This window comes from Hyposmocoma kahamanoa, unplaced genomic scaffold, assembly GCF_003589595.1.
Source record: "Hyposmocoma kahamanoa isolate Upper Pololo Valley unplaced genomic scaffold, ASM358959v1 92, whole genome shotgun sequence".
In the NCBI taxonomy this organism is placed as follows: domain Eukaryota; kingdom Metazoa; phylum Arthropoda; class Insecta; order Lepidoptera; family Cosmopterigidae; genus Hyposmocoma; species Hyposmocoma kahamanoa.
In genome coordinates, this window is record NW_020654748.1 from 18,393,966 (window position 1) to 18,413,532 (window position 19,567).

General features: G+C 34.4%; 1 protein-coding gene across 1 annotated transcript; it reads left to right on the top strand.

Moving 5' to 3' along the window:
- The first annotated feature begins 1,624 nt into the window (after positions 1-1,624).
- Positions 1,625-19,213, top strand: LOC113236929 (elongation of very long chain fatty acids protein 7-like). Its single transcript, XM_026473155.1, has 6 exons — positions 1,625-1,643; positions 1,737-1,927; positions 5,163-5,300; positions 14,687-14,792; positions 15,579-15,715; positions 16,874-19,213. The coding sequence occupies exons 1-6, from the start codon at positions 1,625-1,627 to the stop codon at positions 17,180-17,182; spliced, it is 900 nt and encodes a 299-aa protein (XP_026328940.1). The 3' UTR covers positions 17,183-19,213.
- The last annotated feature ends 354 nt before the right edge of the window (positions 19,214-19,567 follow it).

Here is a 19,567-nt window from a genome sequence, read left to right on the forward strand (position 1 = left end):
ATGGCTTAACATCCATTGTTAATAAAAAAATAGCTGTTACATAATCGGTTACGAAATTCATTACTATATCGATAGTATAGTCCACACTAGCACTGAGCGCATAATTTATCTTTTTTTATATAATATCAAATAACGGGACCAACAAGTCGTGCGCCTAATAGTGAGCTACACGCCTATCCATAACAATTGCAGTGCCACTCAGAGCTTTAAATCGCAAAGATCTGAGGGGCACTGCCACTGCGCCCGTCATCCTGAGACACAAGTTGACAAGTCCCATGTGCTTGTAATTTCACCAGCACCATTACCCTTCAAAACCGGAACACAGTAATGCTGACATTACTGCTTGGCGGCAGAAATAGGTAAGGTAGCATCCCTGGACGAACTCTTTCACATGGAGCTCTACTGCTACTATTTTTTGTTTTATCGATGCCAAATGTATTAAATGTCACCCTGCATCATTCCCATTCATCAGAACTCCAATATGTTGTCTTTTTCTTGTAACAACGTCACGCCAAGTAAACTAACTGAGCTGGAAACAGAAATCCAATAATTGAATTGTTCTTATTTTTTTAGGGAATTACTTACCTACGTTTTTAAATTAACTGATTTTATTCCACAAAAAATCATGTAATTGCACAGAGATACTAAACTCACATTATACTGAGAATATTGGTTAAAATGCGTGCATAATCACGTTAAGTGATTTTAGTACTCGAGTGTTAAGAGCACAAATGTAATAATTGTATACTATTGGATAATTTTTAATTATCTAAAGTATTAAGCGCTACACGTGTGTACTCAAATGTGCCAGGTGCATGGGTTTCATTTTAATTGACCTTAATGCTTAATAATAAATTCTGCAAGCTTAATGTAAGAGCCGTTTAGTTATAAAGTAAATTACCACCTAATAGTTATAATATTTTATAAATGCTATAAGTCAGTCATACATAGCAAGTTGTTTCTGGAATTCGAAGTCAAACTTTCAAATTGCTCTCCTGAAAAATATCCAAAAGTGTAGTTAGTACAAGTACATCGATATATTAAAATTCAATTTATTATTATATTTATTTCTTTTAACTGCCTCTGTTGCCGAACGGTTACGATGCCGAACTACCACGCAGAGGTCCCGATTCCCGGACTGGGAGAAATATTTGTATGCCCTACATTTATTAGTCGTGAGTTTGGGTGTAATTTGTGGTTGTCTATGTGTGTGGCCATGGCACCCGCGACATAGGGTTTCCTTAGTGCGGGGCTATGTTGAGTGTGTGCGTTATTATTATTATATCTATTTCAAGCTCTCGCCTCTAAATAAATTTTTAAATGGGACAGGCAGTATTCCCCGGCAATGACACAGTCGGCCGGGGTCAGGGACTCAGGATCATTATTATTATTTATATGTAAAACCATTTAAAAATACCGTCTCCTGTAAAAATTTGTTTTTTGTCACTTGCAGTATGTCGACGGTAATGGCTCGATAGATGTCGCTCTAGATAGGAATTATTTTCTAATACTCTTCACTTGTGAACTCATCGACCTATAAAACAAACCTGCATGACGGGAAAGGTTCAGATAACTTTGGAGATGTGCGACTTTCCCAACCCCATTAGGCTAACTTTACTGCACTATGGACCTTAACCTTAAGTGTTAGAGGAGTCACATCAAACACTGTCCTACACAAGGTCGTTTTTGGGTCAATGACTTGAAAAGTAAAATTTGTTTTTTTTTAATATTTACAGATCAAAGAACAAAATCATGGTTTCTAGCAGCAAAGCCGTACCAAGGGCTGACTATATTAGGCCTGTATTTGATGTTCGTGTTGAAATGGGGCCCGCAGTGGATGAAAAATCGAAAACCGTTCAATTTGGACAAGATTATGATAGTGTATAATGCTTTGCAAGTACTATGTTGCGCGTATCTTTTTTATGGGGTAAGTGTTTAAGATTGTATTAGATAATAATCTCAGTACAGAGTACTAAAAAAACCGACCTAAAAAGTTCGTAGAATTACATCTATATGCCAAGTTTTACTGAAATCGGTTACCGGAAAGTGCGCGAACCGGATTCATCCCGTAGTTTGCCACCTTTAGAGGTGGAATATTTTCTTCAAATTTAAAGGGGACCAATACTGAGGTACCCTCTTTCCAACCAAGTAGAATCATCAAAACCGAATAAAAAAAAAAGCAGTCGAATCCAAGCACAATCGTTGGACTCGAGTCGAATGTTTAACTATACCGAATGCCCTGCCATTCGGTCGGGTGTAAGTGTCGAATGATTATTATATCGGAACACTCATTCATCATGTCCATACCAAAATATCCCTGTCCTAGTCACATTTACAGTATGTACCATATATGTCAGAGACGGCTAGGTGATTACGAGTGGAAATGCTCTATGACATCTATGGATTATTAATTTGACAAAAAAAAATTGAAATCATTCACAATCGCGCATCTCTAATTTACGAGCTACGATACTACAGAGAAACAGATATAGAGATACACAGATAAAGGCTTGTAACTTACCTTTTTTGTGAGTCGGGGTTAAAAGGATTTCTTCTTATTATTTATATTTATATAGTCATTTTGAAAGCCTCAACATTATCAGCAACATTTTTAATGATGTACTGTAATGTTATTGGGTGATAAATCTGCAATAGATTTCTCATAGATGGCGCTACGACTAAAAAGTCGTTGTAAAACCAAGTACAAAGACACGACGCAAGCACATAGAAAAATTCGTGAGGTCCGTTGGTTCGTTCCGTGGCTTAGTTGGTATAGCGTCTGGCACGGTATGCAAGAAGACGTTCGGTTCGAATGCGACCGGATCGAAGGAATTTTTTCTGAGTGTTTTTTCTGAGTGTTCGATCTTTGTATTAATAATTATAACAAACTAGTGGAGTAATTTCACAAAAAAATAATTGAATATCAATTCAATAAAAATTTAATTAAATTGTTAATTTTCAATTTATTGTGTATTTTTCTAATAATTTTCATTTTTGTACGACGATCTCAATATAATTTCTTATATTTTGACACGTAGTGCAATTTATACTGTAATGTTATATTTGGGAAATAAATTAATTTGAATCTGAATCTGAATTAAACAAACTAGTGGAGTAATTTCACAAAAATTATTGAATATCAATTCAATAAAAATTTAATTAATGTAATCTTATTGTCACTGATTTTGTAACTTATTTACTTAATTTACAAATAATTAGAGAATAGACTGTGAGTTTATATATGTGGCGGCTTTAGACGCCTCCTATCATCACCGGCTTGCTGTGGAAGAGAGTCGCCAAGGAGAGTGTCACATATATATTTGCCAAAAATATTCGATTGTGTATTAGTTACGTAGATTGTCACTTACGTCAGAGGAATTGTAAATTGTCGGAATCACGAGGCCGTTTTATTGTTTGCTAAGTGAACGATAAATTCCCCAAATACAGTTCGTCAATTGGGTTGTCAAGTATGAAGTAACAGAAAGTATGACAAATCAAAAATTTTAATTAAATACGCTTAAGTATAGAAAAAAACATTAAGGTTTACGCAGAAGGCACTCGGCCCTGCGCGTTCAATATAACAACGGTTTCAGGATGCTGTTGGGACTACAGCGACTCTGTAGCGCATCGTCGGTGTTTGCTCAAGCGGGAATAGTTTACTTTTTTGCTATGATACGTAAAAAGACGGCGTCACTACTTTCTAGACTGCGTTCTAGTCCTAACAGCATCCTAAGAACGTTTGCAGCTAAGCTCGTCATTTCATCCAGGTTCTGGTGATGTGATGAGGTAGTCGGCGCCTCGAGCGTAATGTGTTTTTGTGGTTTGGTTTTATATGTACGAATAACAGCCGTAAGGTAAAATTGTCTGTATTTCCTAACAAGTGGGCCTTGGATGCCAAGTAAATGATTTATTTATTATTATTATTATTCATGATGTATATTTGCAAGTAGTGGGTGCATTTTGTTAGAAGACTTACTCCGTTGGCTCAGCGACCCAAAGCGGGTATTGGCGTCCGATACTAGTTTGCGCCAGCGCGAACTACTTTTTCTGCGATCTCTTCCCAGTTCTCTGCGCTGCTATTTCGTCCCTCCATCGATATTATTTGGTCCGACCAGCTGGTCGTCGACCATTAGGACGTCCTGTAGTAATACTACTTCGAAATATGATATCAAATTCTGTCCACAGAAATAACGTTGAATTTTCAGTGTTGATATTTATACCACGTTCGTACATCACTTTTGCTCATAACCTTAGTGATTAACCTAAATCAGTAATTGAAGCCTCGAGCGAAAAGATAACTTTCTCCAATTTTCCAACACGTCCTTACTTGTCTATAATTAACGATAAAATCTATGTCCCATTAGTGTCATTATACTTTCACGGCATGTGCATATCTCATAGTAGGCCAGAACAGACCATAGTGATACTTATTGCTATGACGTAGCTTTAGTTATGTCTTTAATGGATAAAATAATACAATACAAAATGTTTATTTCTCTCAGAAAGGTCTATAAGTAGTTACATCGCATATGAAAAAAAAGTTCCTTAGTGCTCAAAATACAAATAGGGCTCAAAATACAAATAGCCCAATATAGATTTATAATTTTAGTTTTAGTGACATCATTCAAATGGGCATATTGCACTTTACAAAATTCATAGTAGCAGCAGAGCCCCTTGTAAAACAGTTCGACCAAGGAAATTCTACTACCTTACCTATTTCTGCCGCCATGCAGTAATGCGAGCATTACTGCCTTCCGATTTTGAAATGTAAGGTTGCTGGTGAAATTACAGGCACATGGGACTGGTCAACTTATATAATACTGCTACTTAATAACATTGGTTTCCAGAAAATAAAAGAAATTATAAGCCATTTTTTTGAGGAATATTTATTTTAAATAGGTATTATATTTATACTTATGCATTTGGAAATAAAGCCGTTAAAATCAAAAACAAAGATCTGCAACGAGCGAGTGTAAAGACTGTTGCTTGGTTCCGCAGCTCAGTTGGGAGAGCGGTTTGGCAAAGGTGCTGGTTCGGATATTTTTTTAAGGAATTTTCTTTGTCTTTATTCGATCTTATAAACAATATTGTAGAGCAAAGCCATTAAGATATTGTTAAGCTTTGTTGATCCTTATTGACGAGAGCTTAAAAACGCTTTTCAGGCCATCGTGTATGCCTGGGGATGGAAATACAAATGGGTTTGCGAGCCAGTTGACTACTCCAACACCGAAGAGGCCATACGAGTCGCCAAATTTGTATACTGCTACTACTTACTGAAGCTCATTGACCTTTTGGACACAGTAAGTATATTGTAATATTGTATTTTTTAAATTCAAATTTGGTATATCAAATGTCGTAAAAACCATTGTTTCATTGACTTATTTAAATTAATGGTCACGGTGAATCAGCGTGATATTAATTAGGTGGATCGGACAAATGTGACCAACATAGATGTAATTTACTGTTTAACAACGTACCAATTGTGTAGTTTATGAATAATGGTCTTAGCTCACTTAGACTATATAAATGGACTATGGAAATGTATGAAGGACTTTATTTCGACTAATGAAAAACTGAAACTACGTACAAAATGAACTTTGCCTATGTTTGTTTTTTTAAATACGAAAAATACAATACAATACAATACAAAAATTCTTTATTGTACACCAAAAAAGGAAACAAATACAATACAATTAAATTAAAAATAAGCGGTGGTACAATGGGCGGTCTTATCGCTTTAAGCGATTTCTGCAAAAAATTTTCCGAAAAATTTACTTATCTAAACATCTTTGCTTAGTTGAACGCAAAGTTCGTTTTATATATCTTAGCCTTAGAGTAATAACGCATAGAATGATAGTTTCATATCAAACGAACTGTCACAAGTGAAGCAAAATCAAATTCATGTAGGCTAGTTTTAGTAGTAGATTAATTTTCGGTTTTAGTGAATTTATTTGAAATTTATGTTTGTCTGACGTATTTTTACACTCATTTACCGCACATTTCGTCATTTTTAGCTAAAATTCTTGAGCTGTTCGCAGTGCAAGTTGACCTTGAGTACTGACGGCCCGCCCGCTCGTGTAGGCCCTTTGGGAGCGCTTCAATTTCCCTCACTTAGCGTGTGCGGGCTACGTTTCTATGCGTTATAATTCTTTATATTTTATTAAACGACTAAGTATGTGCCCCTTACTAATGAAACTTTCAAAATAGGCCTTCAATTGTTGTTCTTCGTACGTACGTATGTAGTAGTACGGCTAACGTTTTTTAACCCCGCACTAGGGCAACCCTGTATCGCGGGTGCTATGGACACAAATCATATCCAAACTCACGAGAGAAATAATTGTAGGCCATACAAATATTTCTCAGTGAACATCTTAAAAGTAAAATTTTAGCCTTAACGTGGACGCAGCATGCCCCGTTCTAATGAAACTTTCAAAGCTGGCCTTTAATTTTTATTCTTCAAAGTGCAGCAAACCTTAAGTTAACACCTTAAAAGTCATTGTAGTTGAGACGAAATACTCAACATCTTTATGCATAAAATAGTTGTGGAAAGTAACTGAGTGATCAAACGAAGAGATGGAAAGTTAGCGCTTTCGTTTGTGTTTGATTGCAGTTTTGCTTTGTGGTGGTTGATCGTGTCAGCGCGGGCCAATCCTGAAAATTGCAATTACAATTGTTTATTTGTCACACATAAAATCCATTAGTTTCATCATCAGCCACATATTGTAGTACTATTTTCGATGTCACTGCTTTCGTAGTCATCCGAGTTTCACGAAAATACGCGAATATAATTTATAAAAATGTAATATTTTTCTTACCATATATGTCATTTTCATAAATGTGTTGAGACGTTAGGTGTAAGAATGTTAATCTCTTTAAACTTATCTCTCAAAGATACTCTGGGGCCCAGATTGTAAATTGCCCTAACCGCACGTTTCCGCAAGCAAAGATTCTATTAAGAGCTCTCAGTCTCATGCCAAAAAAGTTTTGACGTTGGCTCCGCCCAAATTTGTGAAACAAATATATGACTGAAGTTCGCGTGACATGCGACAGGAGATGCGCAACGACGATCAACATTTTGCGCATTAAAAGTACCAAATTCGTTATAGCGGAATAACTCTAAAACTAAAGGGATTAAAAAAATCCGTAGTGACAGTTCTCGATCATGCATAAATATAATTAATTATCTAATTTTTGTCCTAATAACCTGTAGCATTTCGAGGATAAAGTCGAAAAAATGTGAAAATTAGAGATCATTTCGTGATTTTTTCTTTTTCTATCGAGGAAGCTTTATTGTTTTATGTTTCTGATTAGTGTCTATGCTTGAATATATCGTGTAGTTACTCATACAATATTTTATTTTAACTTTAAAGTGGATATACCCCTCTAAAATCAAATTGAAGATTAGGAATTTTTCCTCTGCTCCCTTTTAATATTGGCTGCATTACCCCAAAGCAAAATGCCAAGTGTCAATAAACCAATCTAGCTGTTGCGACGTCTGAAAGTTTTTGTATTTTTTATTCGCGTACACTGCACAGCTAAGCCGTTTGGATAACTTATTTATATATGCACCATATTGTAATTTAGCATCTAAAGTTATACCAAGAAATGCAACTATATGTACAAGGTTAAGTTTTTCGTTTCTAACTATAATGTTTGTGTGCGTCTGTCTAGTCTGTCTCAGGGTGACGGACTCAATGAGGTGCTCAGATCTTTGTGACAAGCTTTGAGTAGCACTGCAATTACTAATGTTCGGACCATTAAAGAAAATGGTAGGTTACATCTATTGTTTTGTAATCTGAGGGTTACATATTTATCCAGACTTATGTCATTGTTAATGGTGAGTTCGTCCAGGGAAGTACTGCCACCTCACCTACTTCTGCCACCAAGCGGTAATAGCATTACTGCGTTCCGGTTTAGAAAGGTAAGGGTGCTGGCGAAATTACAGGCACATGAGAGTTATCAACGTATGTCTCAGGGTGACGGGCACAGTGGTCAGTGCCCCTAAGATCTTTGCGATTTCAAGCTTTGAGTGGCACTGCAACTGTTATGGACAGTCGTGTCGGTTACCGTCAGGAGCACGACTTGTTCATCCCGTCACTTGTAATGATAAAACATTAATTAGTTATTATTATTCAACAAATCTGACAATTTAGACACTGTTGTCTTACGTTATTAACCTTACAATCAAACTATTAATTATGACTTAAAATTTAGAATAGTGAACTGACAAGTGAGGTCATTGTACGTGTCAAATAATAAACTGGAATGAGTTAGAACAACAATTACCGGTACTTTTTATTTATTTATTCATCAGTCGAAAACAAACAGTGTTTAAACAAATGTACGCAATTTAGATTCGAAATATTCGTATCATTTCGAATGATTGTCTATTTACGTAAAACTTGAAAAGTAGAGTAAAGGTAACTTGAAGAAATGACCTTAATTTAAAATTCATTTATTTAATGCAATCATGTAGCTGACATGGTGTACATTTAAAAAAATCAATACCTAGACATGAACACTGTTAGGGGTACCGCAACATAATAAACACCCAAATTATTTAATTATTCTAAATAAAAAATATAATATTAAATTCAATAAACAAAATCAAAGGAAAATTAAACATTGAAATGAAATGAAATTGAAATTGATTCAATTTACATTATCACATTGATTATCAATTACATTTTATGTATTCATATTTTTAGTTCATTTATTGTTGTCCGTTTATTATTAAATACATCAAATCATTTTAATTTAAAAACTTTTATTTTAAATACTTTTATTTCAATATCCTTCTGAAAACGTAGGTGCTTATTCTATGCTTTACAGTTACATATCGTCAATCCACTATGACAAAGGCAAAACCTAGGTACAGGAACTCGTCGTCTAAAGAAGGAAAAAAATGTAATATATAGTAGAACCTTTGCCAACCCTAATAAACGAGTGAAAATTATAAAAAAAACATTCACTCTTTTCGTATAACGCACTTGAAATCAAATACTGTTCTAACTTCACTAAAAAAATTTTAGGTTTGAGAAAACACGTTTTGAAAAGAAAATTCTGAATGAGTCTGAGGGTCGTATTCCAGAACTCTACTCAATACTCAAGTCAGGACTTGGGTATTGCAGTGAGCACTGAAAATCATACTCAAGTCCTTGCCATTAGGGTCGTATTTCCAGTGCTGCAAATCGTACTCAAGTCTGCTCAAATCCTGACTTAAGCGTTGAGTAGAGTTCTGGAATACGACCCTTAATGTGAATAATGTGATTATTTTTATTTATGTTATATTTAGTTATCCATTTATATATCGTCGGTGTTTTGTAGAAAGGGCGAAAGCGCCATTTCGAAAAATTTTTCAGAGAAACATGTTTTAGTTTTTCATGACTATTTTACAATATTTACGTACAGTTTTAAATTAAATTTTAAAACTTAAACTTATTTAAAACCAACATTTAATTTTAAAACAGGACGTAAATGTTTAAAACAGTCTTTTTTTTATAATATCAAGTGACGGGACGTACAAGCCGTGCGCCTGATGGTAAGCTACACGCCTGTCCATAACAAAGGTTTCTACAGAATATATATTTGAAACATGCGCAATAGAGATTCCTAGCCTAGAGCTTCTGGTTGTTGTGTTATATTGGCCAGTAAGAAATAGAGATACAGATTTATTTTTTGAATCTTTAGAACGGTTATTGAATATACTGAGTTCAAAGGATATCCGTAAAAATATTATAATAGGGAGTGATTTTAATATAAATATATTAGAAAAGGATCAGTTATCTTTAAGATTATTGGATCTAATGAAAAGTTTTGACTTAAAACAATATATAAATGAACCCACAAGAGTGACACCTACAAGTTCTACGTGTATAGATTTAATATTTTCAAATATCCAAAAACAAACTCTTATAGCAAATGTAATAGATTATGGTCTCTCGGATCATAAAGGGATTATCTTAAAAATTCCAAGAGTAAAAACAGAAAATCAGAAGAATTGGTATTTACTAAAAAGACATTACAATGAAAAAAATATACAGCTTTTCAAGTCCCTATTAGGGAAAATAGATTGGAATAGCTTACTTAATACAGATAAAACTATAAATCAAAACTATAGTTTGTTTTTGGAAACGATTCAAAATTTATTACGCATTAGTATGCCTATGAAAAAAGTTAAAATTAAAAGCAAAGTTCAGAAGACGTGGCTAACCCAGGGTATAAAGGTCTCATGTAAACACAAAAGGTTGTTAAAACTATTAGTCCAACAAACAGAAAATCCTATTCTGCAAAATTACTATAAAAAATATGAAAAATTATTAAAAATCACGGTATTAAAATCTAAAAAACTAACTTATATACAAAAAATTAGAGATTCTGAGAATAAAACTAAAACGATGTGGCATATAGTTAAAGAAAGAACTAATAAAATTAAAAAAACCACCAGGAAAAATATTAATTTAAACGTCCTTAATTCTTTAATAGTGGATCCCAATGGTGTGGCAAACACATTTAACAACTATTTTGTAACGGTAGGAAATAAAGCAGATGCTGCTGCTAGTCCAATGTCTTCGCCAAACGGACGTCCTGTGGTGATTCCGATTCAGAATTCTATGTATTTACAGCCCGTAGAGCCATCAGAATTGCACAAAATCATTGGTAATCTTAAGAACAAAAAAAGTTTTGGTTTGGATGAACTATCACCAAAACTAATAAAAAAATGTGCAAACGAACTTGTCCTGCCACTTGTATTTTTAATTAACCAATCCTTTTCCGAAGGCGCCGTTCCAGACCTGCTTAAAATATCCATTATCAAACCGATATTTAAGCAGGGTGATCCAACGGATTTAAATAACTATCGACCTATATCTCTCCTCCCAACCTTTGCAAAAATATTTGAATCGGCAATGTCACAGAGACTATACTCATTCTGTGAAAAATACAAAATATTGGATGAGAGTCAATACGGGTTTAGAAAGCATAGATCAACAACAATGGCAGTATATAATTACATACAAAAAATACTAGACTTTCTCAACCATAAACAATATGCAGTCGGGGTTCTCTTGGATATGAGTAAGGCTTATGACAGAGTATCATATAAAATATTGCTACAAAAGCTTTATGGCATAGGTGTAAGGGGAATAGCCTTTGAGTGGTTCAAGTCGTACCTAACAAATCGTTATCAGTACGTGGAAGTGGAACATCACGATCCCAGTACTGGTGTCATATCTGGCGTGCGGTCACCAAGAGCTGCCGTGACCCAATCCATACCACAGGGAAGTGTAATAGGGAGTTTACTATTCCTGATATATATTAACGATTTACCTAAAGCGTTAAATGTTACAAGCATTTTATTCGCGGATGATATGTCAGTGGTTTTTCCATGTACAATGGAATCAGATTTAAATAAAAGTATAAATGACATTCTTAATGATATAAACAGTTGGCTAAGTGAGCATAATCTAATAATAAATTATACAAAAACTAAAATAATGCAATTTAGACCTTACCAAAGGGTTCCATTAAAAATAAATTTTAAAATAAACAATAATATGATAGAAACGGTGAATACTTTTAACTTACTTGGCATACATTTAGACACCAATATAAACTGGAAACAACACATTCAAAATATTTCAAGCAAACTTTGTAGATTTGCTTATGCATTGTTACAGTTAAAGAAAACCACTGACATAGACACAGCTAAAACCGCATACTATGCGTATGCTCACGCTTGGCTTAGTTATGGCATTACCTTATGGGGAAATAGCACGGATGCCCTAATGTTATTCACGCTACAAAAGAAATGTATTAGGATACTGGCAAACATTGACTCAATGGAAAGCTGTAAACCGTATTTCATTAAATTAAAGATTCTAACAGTACCATCCTTATACATACTAGAGATATGTAAATTTGTCAAAAAGAATCAACATTATTTCACTCAAGCCAAGGATATCCATAACCGCCCAAATCTTAGATATAAAAATAGGTTAGTACTGCCCACCTCAAGATTGCAAATGTATAGTCAGGGACCATATGTAATGGCTATTAAAATTTATAACAAAATTCCAAAGTTCATTTCATCAGAGATTCAATATAATTTATTCATCCAAAAATTAAAGACTCATCTACTTGGAAAATGCTATTATGGCTTGAATCAGTTTTTTGACGAATGACATGGAGTGAAAAGCCATTGAGTATTGTCCATGACCTAGTTAAATAATGTACTTTAAATCCTAATACAACGACATTATTATTATTCTACTCTTTTGACATTAGTATTTTATCTTTTTTTCTTTTGTTGGCACTTCTTTTGACACTATTTGTCGACATAATTATTGACATTACTATTTTTCTTAAATTTTGATGGGTTTATATTATGTTTTCTTTCCTGTTAGTTATTGTCTAATTGTGATATTTATTTTTGGTTGTAGGGATTATGTTGGGAAGCGTTAAAAATAATTTGTTAAATATAATAATAATAATAATTTATAATAATTTTTGTGTTTATTTAATAAAAGGACATATACTATATAAATTTAGTTTTAAGATACTTGCAATACCCAGACTGGGTCATGTACTTGACTAACCTAATTGTAAGATCTATAAATATTTTGTACATGTGCAATGTGAAAATAAATAAATAAATAAATAAATAACAGTTGCAGTGCCACTCAAAGCTTGAAATCGCAAAGATTATTAGGGGCACTGGCCACTGTGCCCGTCACCCTGAGACATAAGTTGACAACTCTCATGTGCCTGTAATTTCACCAGCACCCTTACCTTTCTAAACCGGGACGCAGTAATGCTATTACCGCTTGGTGGCAGAAGTAAGTGAGGTGGCAGTACTTCCTTGGACGAACTCACCATTAACAATGACATAAGTCTGGATAAATATGTAACCCTCAGATTACAAAACAATAGATGTAACCTACCATTTTCTTTAATAGCCCGAACATTAGTAATTGCAGTTACGCCCGTGTGGCATACAATGTTTTTCATCACAATTGCGAGGGTGTCGAAAAATAGGAAAATTGTACTTTGTAGTTTTTCGATAATTTTAATATTTACAAACTTTAAACTATACCAAAAATAAATGTTATAAAGAATTTTCTTTTTTGTGTATTCAAATTTTTGCTATATTTTTACATATAAATAATACGTATTATTTTTTATTTATAATTATGTCGTGGTATATGTATGTTATAAACTTATGTCGTGGTACATATTATATGCCACGACATAATTACAAATTTTAAAAAATACGTTTTATTTATACATAAAGCGTTAGCAAAAATATGAGTATGTATCGTATAAGTATTTTAAAGTTCGCTGCTTTTACCAGGGCTATGAGAACAATTAATAGTATTTCTGAGTATGTTTCCGGAATTCGAGAAAGCGACTTTCCACATTCTTTCCATTACTTCATTCCTAATAACATTGTTATAATGTTTAATTTTCTTTATAAATAAAGAAAATTAAAAATTAAAAAAAAAATTCGCCAGGGGAAAAAGAAAAATGGCGCAAAGTAGACTTTGAGGTCCCCGCGCCCGAGCGTGTGACGGGAGAGTAAAAATATAAGAACCCAATTATCGCCTTAGGGCTGTATATTATACAGCCCTAAGGCGATAATAATACACCGCTGTAAATAGAGTGTAGTTTTTGCTGAAGTTATCGATACATTCAGAAAATACTCGTCAACATTTAATTACATTCCGTGTTTACTACTTACGATCAATGCTTTTCTAAATCAAACTCTAATCATGTTTATTTCATAAGTAAGCAAATTACACTTGAATCGTCATATTAGTTTAAGCGTAGGTACTGCTCATTATTTAGGCAGATTATGCCTTGACTCCATAATACAGATCGTAGGTCAGAAAAAGGTCCAAATTCCATCTTCTATCTAAATGGTGCTCAGACTGGAAATAGTTTATATTATGTAAGTGGTCGTAGATATCAATCAATTCATCTTTAATATGAAATATAATAAGTAAGTTTTTTTCCTTGTTGTGTTAATGTGTTATTCAAATATTGATCACAAGCCGAAATTATTTGTTGAACTTTGATAAATATGCGTGTCAATAGATGGCAGTGTGTGTTACAAACTAATTTATAAATTAACGCTTCCTAATACGGGTAGGTGGCGCTAATCCTATACAAAATAAAAGAATAGCCGGCTCTCACTCACATAAAAATCTATGCAATAAGCGCCATCTAATTGGTTTGTTTGGTATCACTAGAAATTAGAGTAACTTTGATAAATTGCAGCTTTTCAATGTAAAACAAATTAGTTACAATTTACAAAAATAGCCATTTGGTTACTCGCCGCGACATCTGGTGTACCAACTGGTACTAAATACCCGACTACGTTGCTGTCAATGACAATATTTATTTCAAAACGAGACTATCTGCAAGAATTACCGGTCATTACCATGGATTTCTGTCATCCCAGTACGCAGAAGCTGTATTAATAACTTTTAGTGTAAAGTTTTTGTTTCATTATAGTTTTAAACCTCGTGAATGACAAATTTTGAGTATCAACCGGAATCTTATAATTAGAAACGTATTTATTGCCCCCTAACTAAATTTGTAGCTTTGTGAAGACGACTATCAAGAATAGGTGGTTTATTTTTATTCCTCGTATTGATAATGTTAGTTTTAATTTTTCATATTATAGGTATTCTTCGTGCTCCGTAAGAAGAACAACCAAATATCGTTTCTGCACGTCTACCACCACACAGGGATGGTTATGCTGATTTGGGGAGCTATTACATATTTTCCTGGTAATGTTATCAATAGATAATTTAGAATACACTACCTAAAGTTTCATTGGTAGAGTGTAATCGGAACAAGTAATAACACCTGCCGTAGTCTGTTTGAGAATACGTTTGCCTTTTATATCCTTTCCTGGGTTCGTTACCAGCCGAGAGGCCTGTACTACTGAGTTTTTTTTTTACAATATTTTGCTGTTTAGTTTAACATTTATCAAATGGTTTATCGGTAAACGAAACGTAACATTTCACAGACGTCTGAATTCCCTGCCCACAGTTAGTGGGCATAGTAAACAGTGACCTCCTGCCTTCATACTTGAATTATAGAGAAATGACCTATGTAAATCAACAGTGACGATAATGAGAATTTTACCAGTCGTGTTTCAAGGGCAGAGTGCCTAATTTTATATGTAGGTATAATTAGACACCCTGCCCTTGATATTATAAGTAAAGGTTATTCTTTCACTCTTCCTGGAACTGGTTTCTCACCTTCTGATGGCGCTTAGACGCCTCCATAGAATATCTTTTACATTACGCGTAACTATATTCAAACGCCTACTCTATTAGTCAGAGCAAATAAATTCAAATCATTAATTGCTCACTAATTTTAATAGGCGAGTATGGAAGAGTAAGCTTCACGGTTTTATATTTTGTATTTACAATACCTGTTCCTAATGCCGCAGCGCTAACGCCATTCAATATTTTTAGCCAATACTTGTTATGTAAATCGTGTGTATAGTGGTAGACTTTAGACGCAAATATTTTTGAGTAAATTTACATTTTTGTTCAAAATTTTAGGCGGCCACGGTACTCTAATCGGAGTAATCAACTCGTTTGTCCACATTGTCATGTACTTCTACTACTTATTGACTGTTGCTGTGCCGAGCGTCAAGAAATCTCTATGGTGGAAGAAATACATTACTCAACTACAAATAGTAAGTTTTATGTCATACAGGTCTGATATAAACATTTGAGGTATAAGGGCAAGGGCAAAAATTCAACTCTATACCACTTGCGATAAGAACAATCCGAAGTACAAAGTATTGAGCTTGACGTGCTATTGACTGTACTTGAGTAGAAACGTATTGTTTAAGGTAAGTTGATATTTATTTCTTTTAAGGAAAACACCATACTTAGTTTGAAAATGTAAGTGGCCCAATGTTCATTAGCACTATGAGAGCTAGATGAGGAGTTCTTGAGTCAGATTCCTTGTATGACCAATTAGAAAATTAAGCCGCAGCGACCAAAGACGGAACAGCAATGAATTTTTACGTGACCAACAATATGTGCCTTAATAGGATAACGTTCAGTGGCGGATTTGCCCTAAGGCCCAGTAGGCCCGGGCCTAAGGCGGCCCGAGTTTAGGGGCGGACAAAAAAATCACTCATGATGACAAGAAATAACTCAAAGTACCTAAATATTCTAAAAACTTACTACATCACTACGTCTGTCTGTCTGTCTGATCACGATAAACTCAAAAACTACTGAACGGATGCTGGTACTGACTACATGATCTGGAGCCTAGGGCGGACAAAACTGCAAATTCGCCACTGATAAAATTATAGACGAAATTTCAATTATATTGGTCGTAGCTACAAAATCAAAGCTGGGTAAGCCTAGGCATACCGAGCCGGCCGCCTCTGAAAAGTTTTGGCAAGCTTCGGGATGCTTCGGCAAGCTTCTTTAAAATATACAACTGATAATAAATCAGCTTGCGACGTTACGACTGAACTGAAGAGAGACTAGGTGCTAGCAAGATGCGTCAGCGTCCCTAAGGATACCGCGGCTTATTACCGTTAGTATGCGTTTGAATGTACTAATAACGAAGAGCCCATTACCATGCCGTCCCGGCAATAGTCGCTGGGTCAAATTTGCATAAATTGTTACTTGGGTATTTTGGATATAGCCCTAGAGTGGTGCTCGTAGTTAAGCGAACTACTTAGTTTGTGACCAAAATGATCGGTGAAAATGGTTCTATACATTGTTATTGTTGTTCTAAATTACAATTTCTGTCAATCAGTTCTAATGGATTATTTCTTTTAAGAAAGTTTCACATTGATCCAGTTTTAAATCAGTTTTTTTTTTAATTTCAGCTCCAATTTCTCTGGTGCGTGATTCATATGGCTCTCATAGTGTTCAAGCCCGACTGCGAATTTCCTCGGTGGACGGCCGCGGTCTTTCTTCCTCAAAATATATTTATGCTCGTTCTCTTCCTTGAATTCTACATCAAAACTTATATTAAAAAACCTAATGCTGTCGCTGCAAAAGAAAAAATATCCAATAGCCATAAAGGTGACGATATTATCGAAAATACTAGTAAAAACTTTTATTTAAACAGTATGAACAACAATGTAAAAATTGACGCACAATTAAATGGTAATGGTAAAGTAAAGACGCATTGATTAAAATGATTATGAACAATGTTTGTGTTTGTTCTTACTGAGTATGTTGATAGGTTGATTTTGTATAAATTAATGACATAATTAATACACGAATCTTTCGATTTATGTCAACTTCAGATTAGGAGTTGAGGATAACATTTATTGAAGACAACTTTTCGTTAATAAAGTTTTACGATGTAAGAGTGAGCCCATTTACTGCATTGAAACATTTTGTACCACTGTATTTAAGTCGAGTGACATGCTAAATGCACAATTTATGGCGCGACTGGTGAGTTAGGGCCAGCGTAAGCGGGCGCATAGCAAAGCAGAGGATATAAAATTTATCAATGTATATTTTATGCAATTTCAATTGCAATAACGTATAAGTTTATCTGAGACCGACCTTGCAGTATCCCCACGTTCTCTCTGCGATATTGAAGAGCTCGCTAGGGAATACCACGGCGGGAGGAGCTGGTATGCGACGGAATCCACCGGTTATGTGTCGGTTCACCAGAATGCGCCGGGGTAGCTGCATACAGGAGGGAGCGGACGCTGCGATAAGCTGGTGTATGCTCGCGGAGAAGACTCATCAGTGTGCGTAAGATCAGAAGATCCTCTGGCGGGTATAAGATCCTCCTCGATGCTCTTCCACCTGGCTTATGCTGGCCCTAAAGAAAACTGTGTTATTTTCTCCTTGTTCTTCTTTTATTAAATTTAAGCGCAAAGCTTTGTGCCTGCACAGGTTCACTAAGTGTGTAAGAGTTAGAAGTATGGCTAGAGAAAACAAAGCATCAAGTTAGCAAAATGTTCTATTTAACAGTTTAGATGTAAGATCGACTCTAACGTGTTCTACCAATGTTCATACACATATAAAAATGAAGATGTATAACGATTTCGAACGATCGCTTTTCAAAAACTATGTCATTTAGTTACGACAAAATTTCAGATATGGCTGTTATTGAGACATAGTCTGCCCTTCTCATAATTATTGTTATCATAAATGACAATCGATATTTTTCGCGAAAACAAGATTTACAGCCCTCTCTAATCGCTTTTTTTTATAGGTAACTCATTTAGTTTAAGTTTTATTGTTATGCAAAATTAAGAGCGTAATTTACAGAAAATAAGAAAAATAAACTATAGGTGCCAATATCTCGAAAGTTACTAAAGTGCAAAAGCGTTAGTTATGACCATAGATTTAGTATATAGGTATTATGACAAGGAGGGCAGTAAGTAATGTACATATAAAAAACCTATGATTTACTTTTGCAGGAAAAAATGTGTGGTAATATGCTGCTATTGTAGTTTCAGTACAAGAGACTAGATGACGCTACGCGTTCTGGCGTGACGCTAGTCACGCCAGAACTATTACATTGTTATTTTTATGTCATTTGGCCTATGTTGATGAAGAAGTGAGCCTATCATTATAGTGCATAATCGATGTCATATATTATTATAACGGATTTTGTAAACGTAATTTATGAAAAGAGGCTCTTATTTAAGCTGATCGTTTTTTACTGTGAAATAATATTATAAATATGAGTAGAACATTATTCGTTACGAAATTACAATTTTTGTTTTAGTTTCGTTATGATGTTGATTCTTATCCTAAACAAATTTGACTTAGCTAACATATTGTTCTCCAATTTAAATTGATAATAAATTTAAAAGCCTCCAGTATTTCGTGCATTTGGTAGAAAAAAGTGACATGTGATTGATCGTACATAAAAAAATGTTTTATCACATGAAAGTCATAAAAAGTAATATGAAATCTTACGTAATATGTGAAAGCTTATAACTGTCCTATTGAAGCATAAAAAGCTATTGGCTAATTTCATTTGTAGAATCTATGAACCTCTATCTTGAAAAGTTGTCATTTTACAGATGTGATCTTAATAACGAGTACATCCAGGGTGCAATTATAGCTCCCATAAATCATCAAATATATAACCAGAAATAGGACGAAATGTCATTTAATTTGTTTGAAAACTATTCTGCCAAATAATTACTGTGACAACTGCGCTCCGATTGGCCAGCCCGAATTCGAAACATTTGACGGGTGTCATCAATTGCTTCACTTCTAATTGACCAGTTTAACTTGAGCTTTGCTATATTGGACAAAAATAGCAAAACTATATTTTTAATATTTAATTACCGTTGAAATGTGAGTCCGTTTATTTTGTAATTAGATGTTTTGCTGTTTTTCCCACACCACCAAATGGAACAGCCCTCATCGTTAGAGATATTATCTTTATTATAATAAATACATAATATTTTTAGAACATATTCCATCCATATACGGAAACGTAGACAGGTCAGTTGTTGGCGCTATTTCGGTTTTCTAATTTGTGATTTCAGCGCAAACGAAAGTTTATATATAAAGGGCCATTTGCCTATTATGCTGCC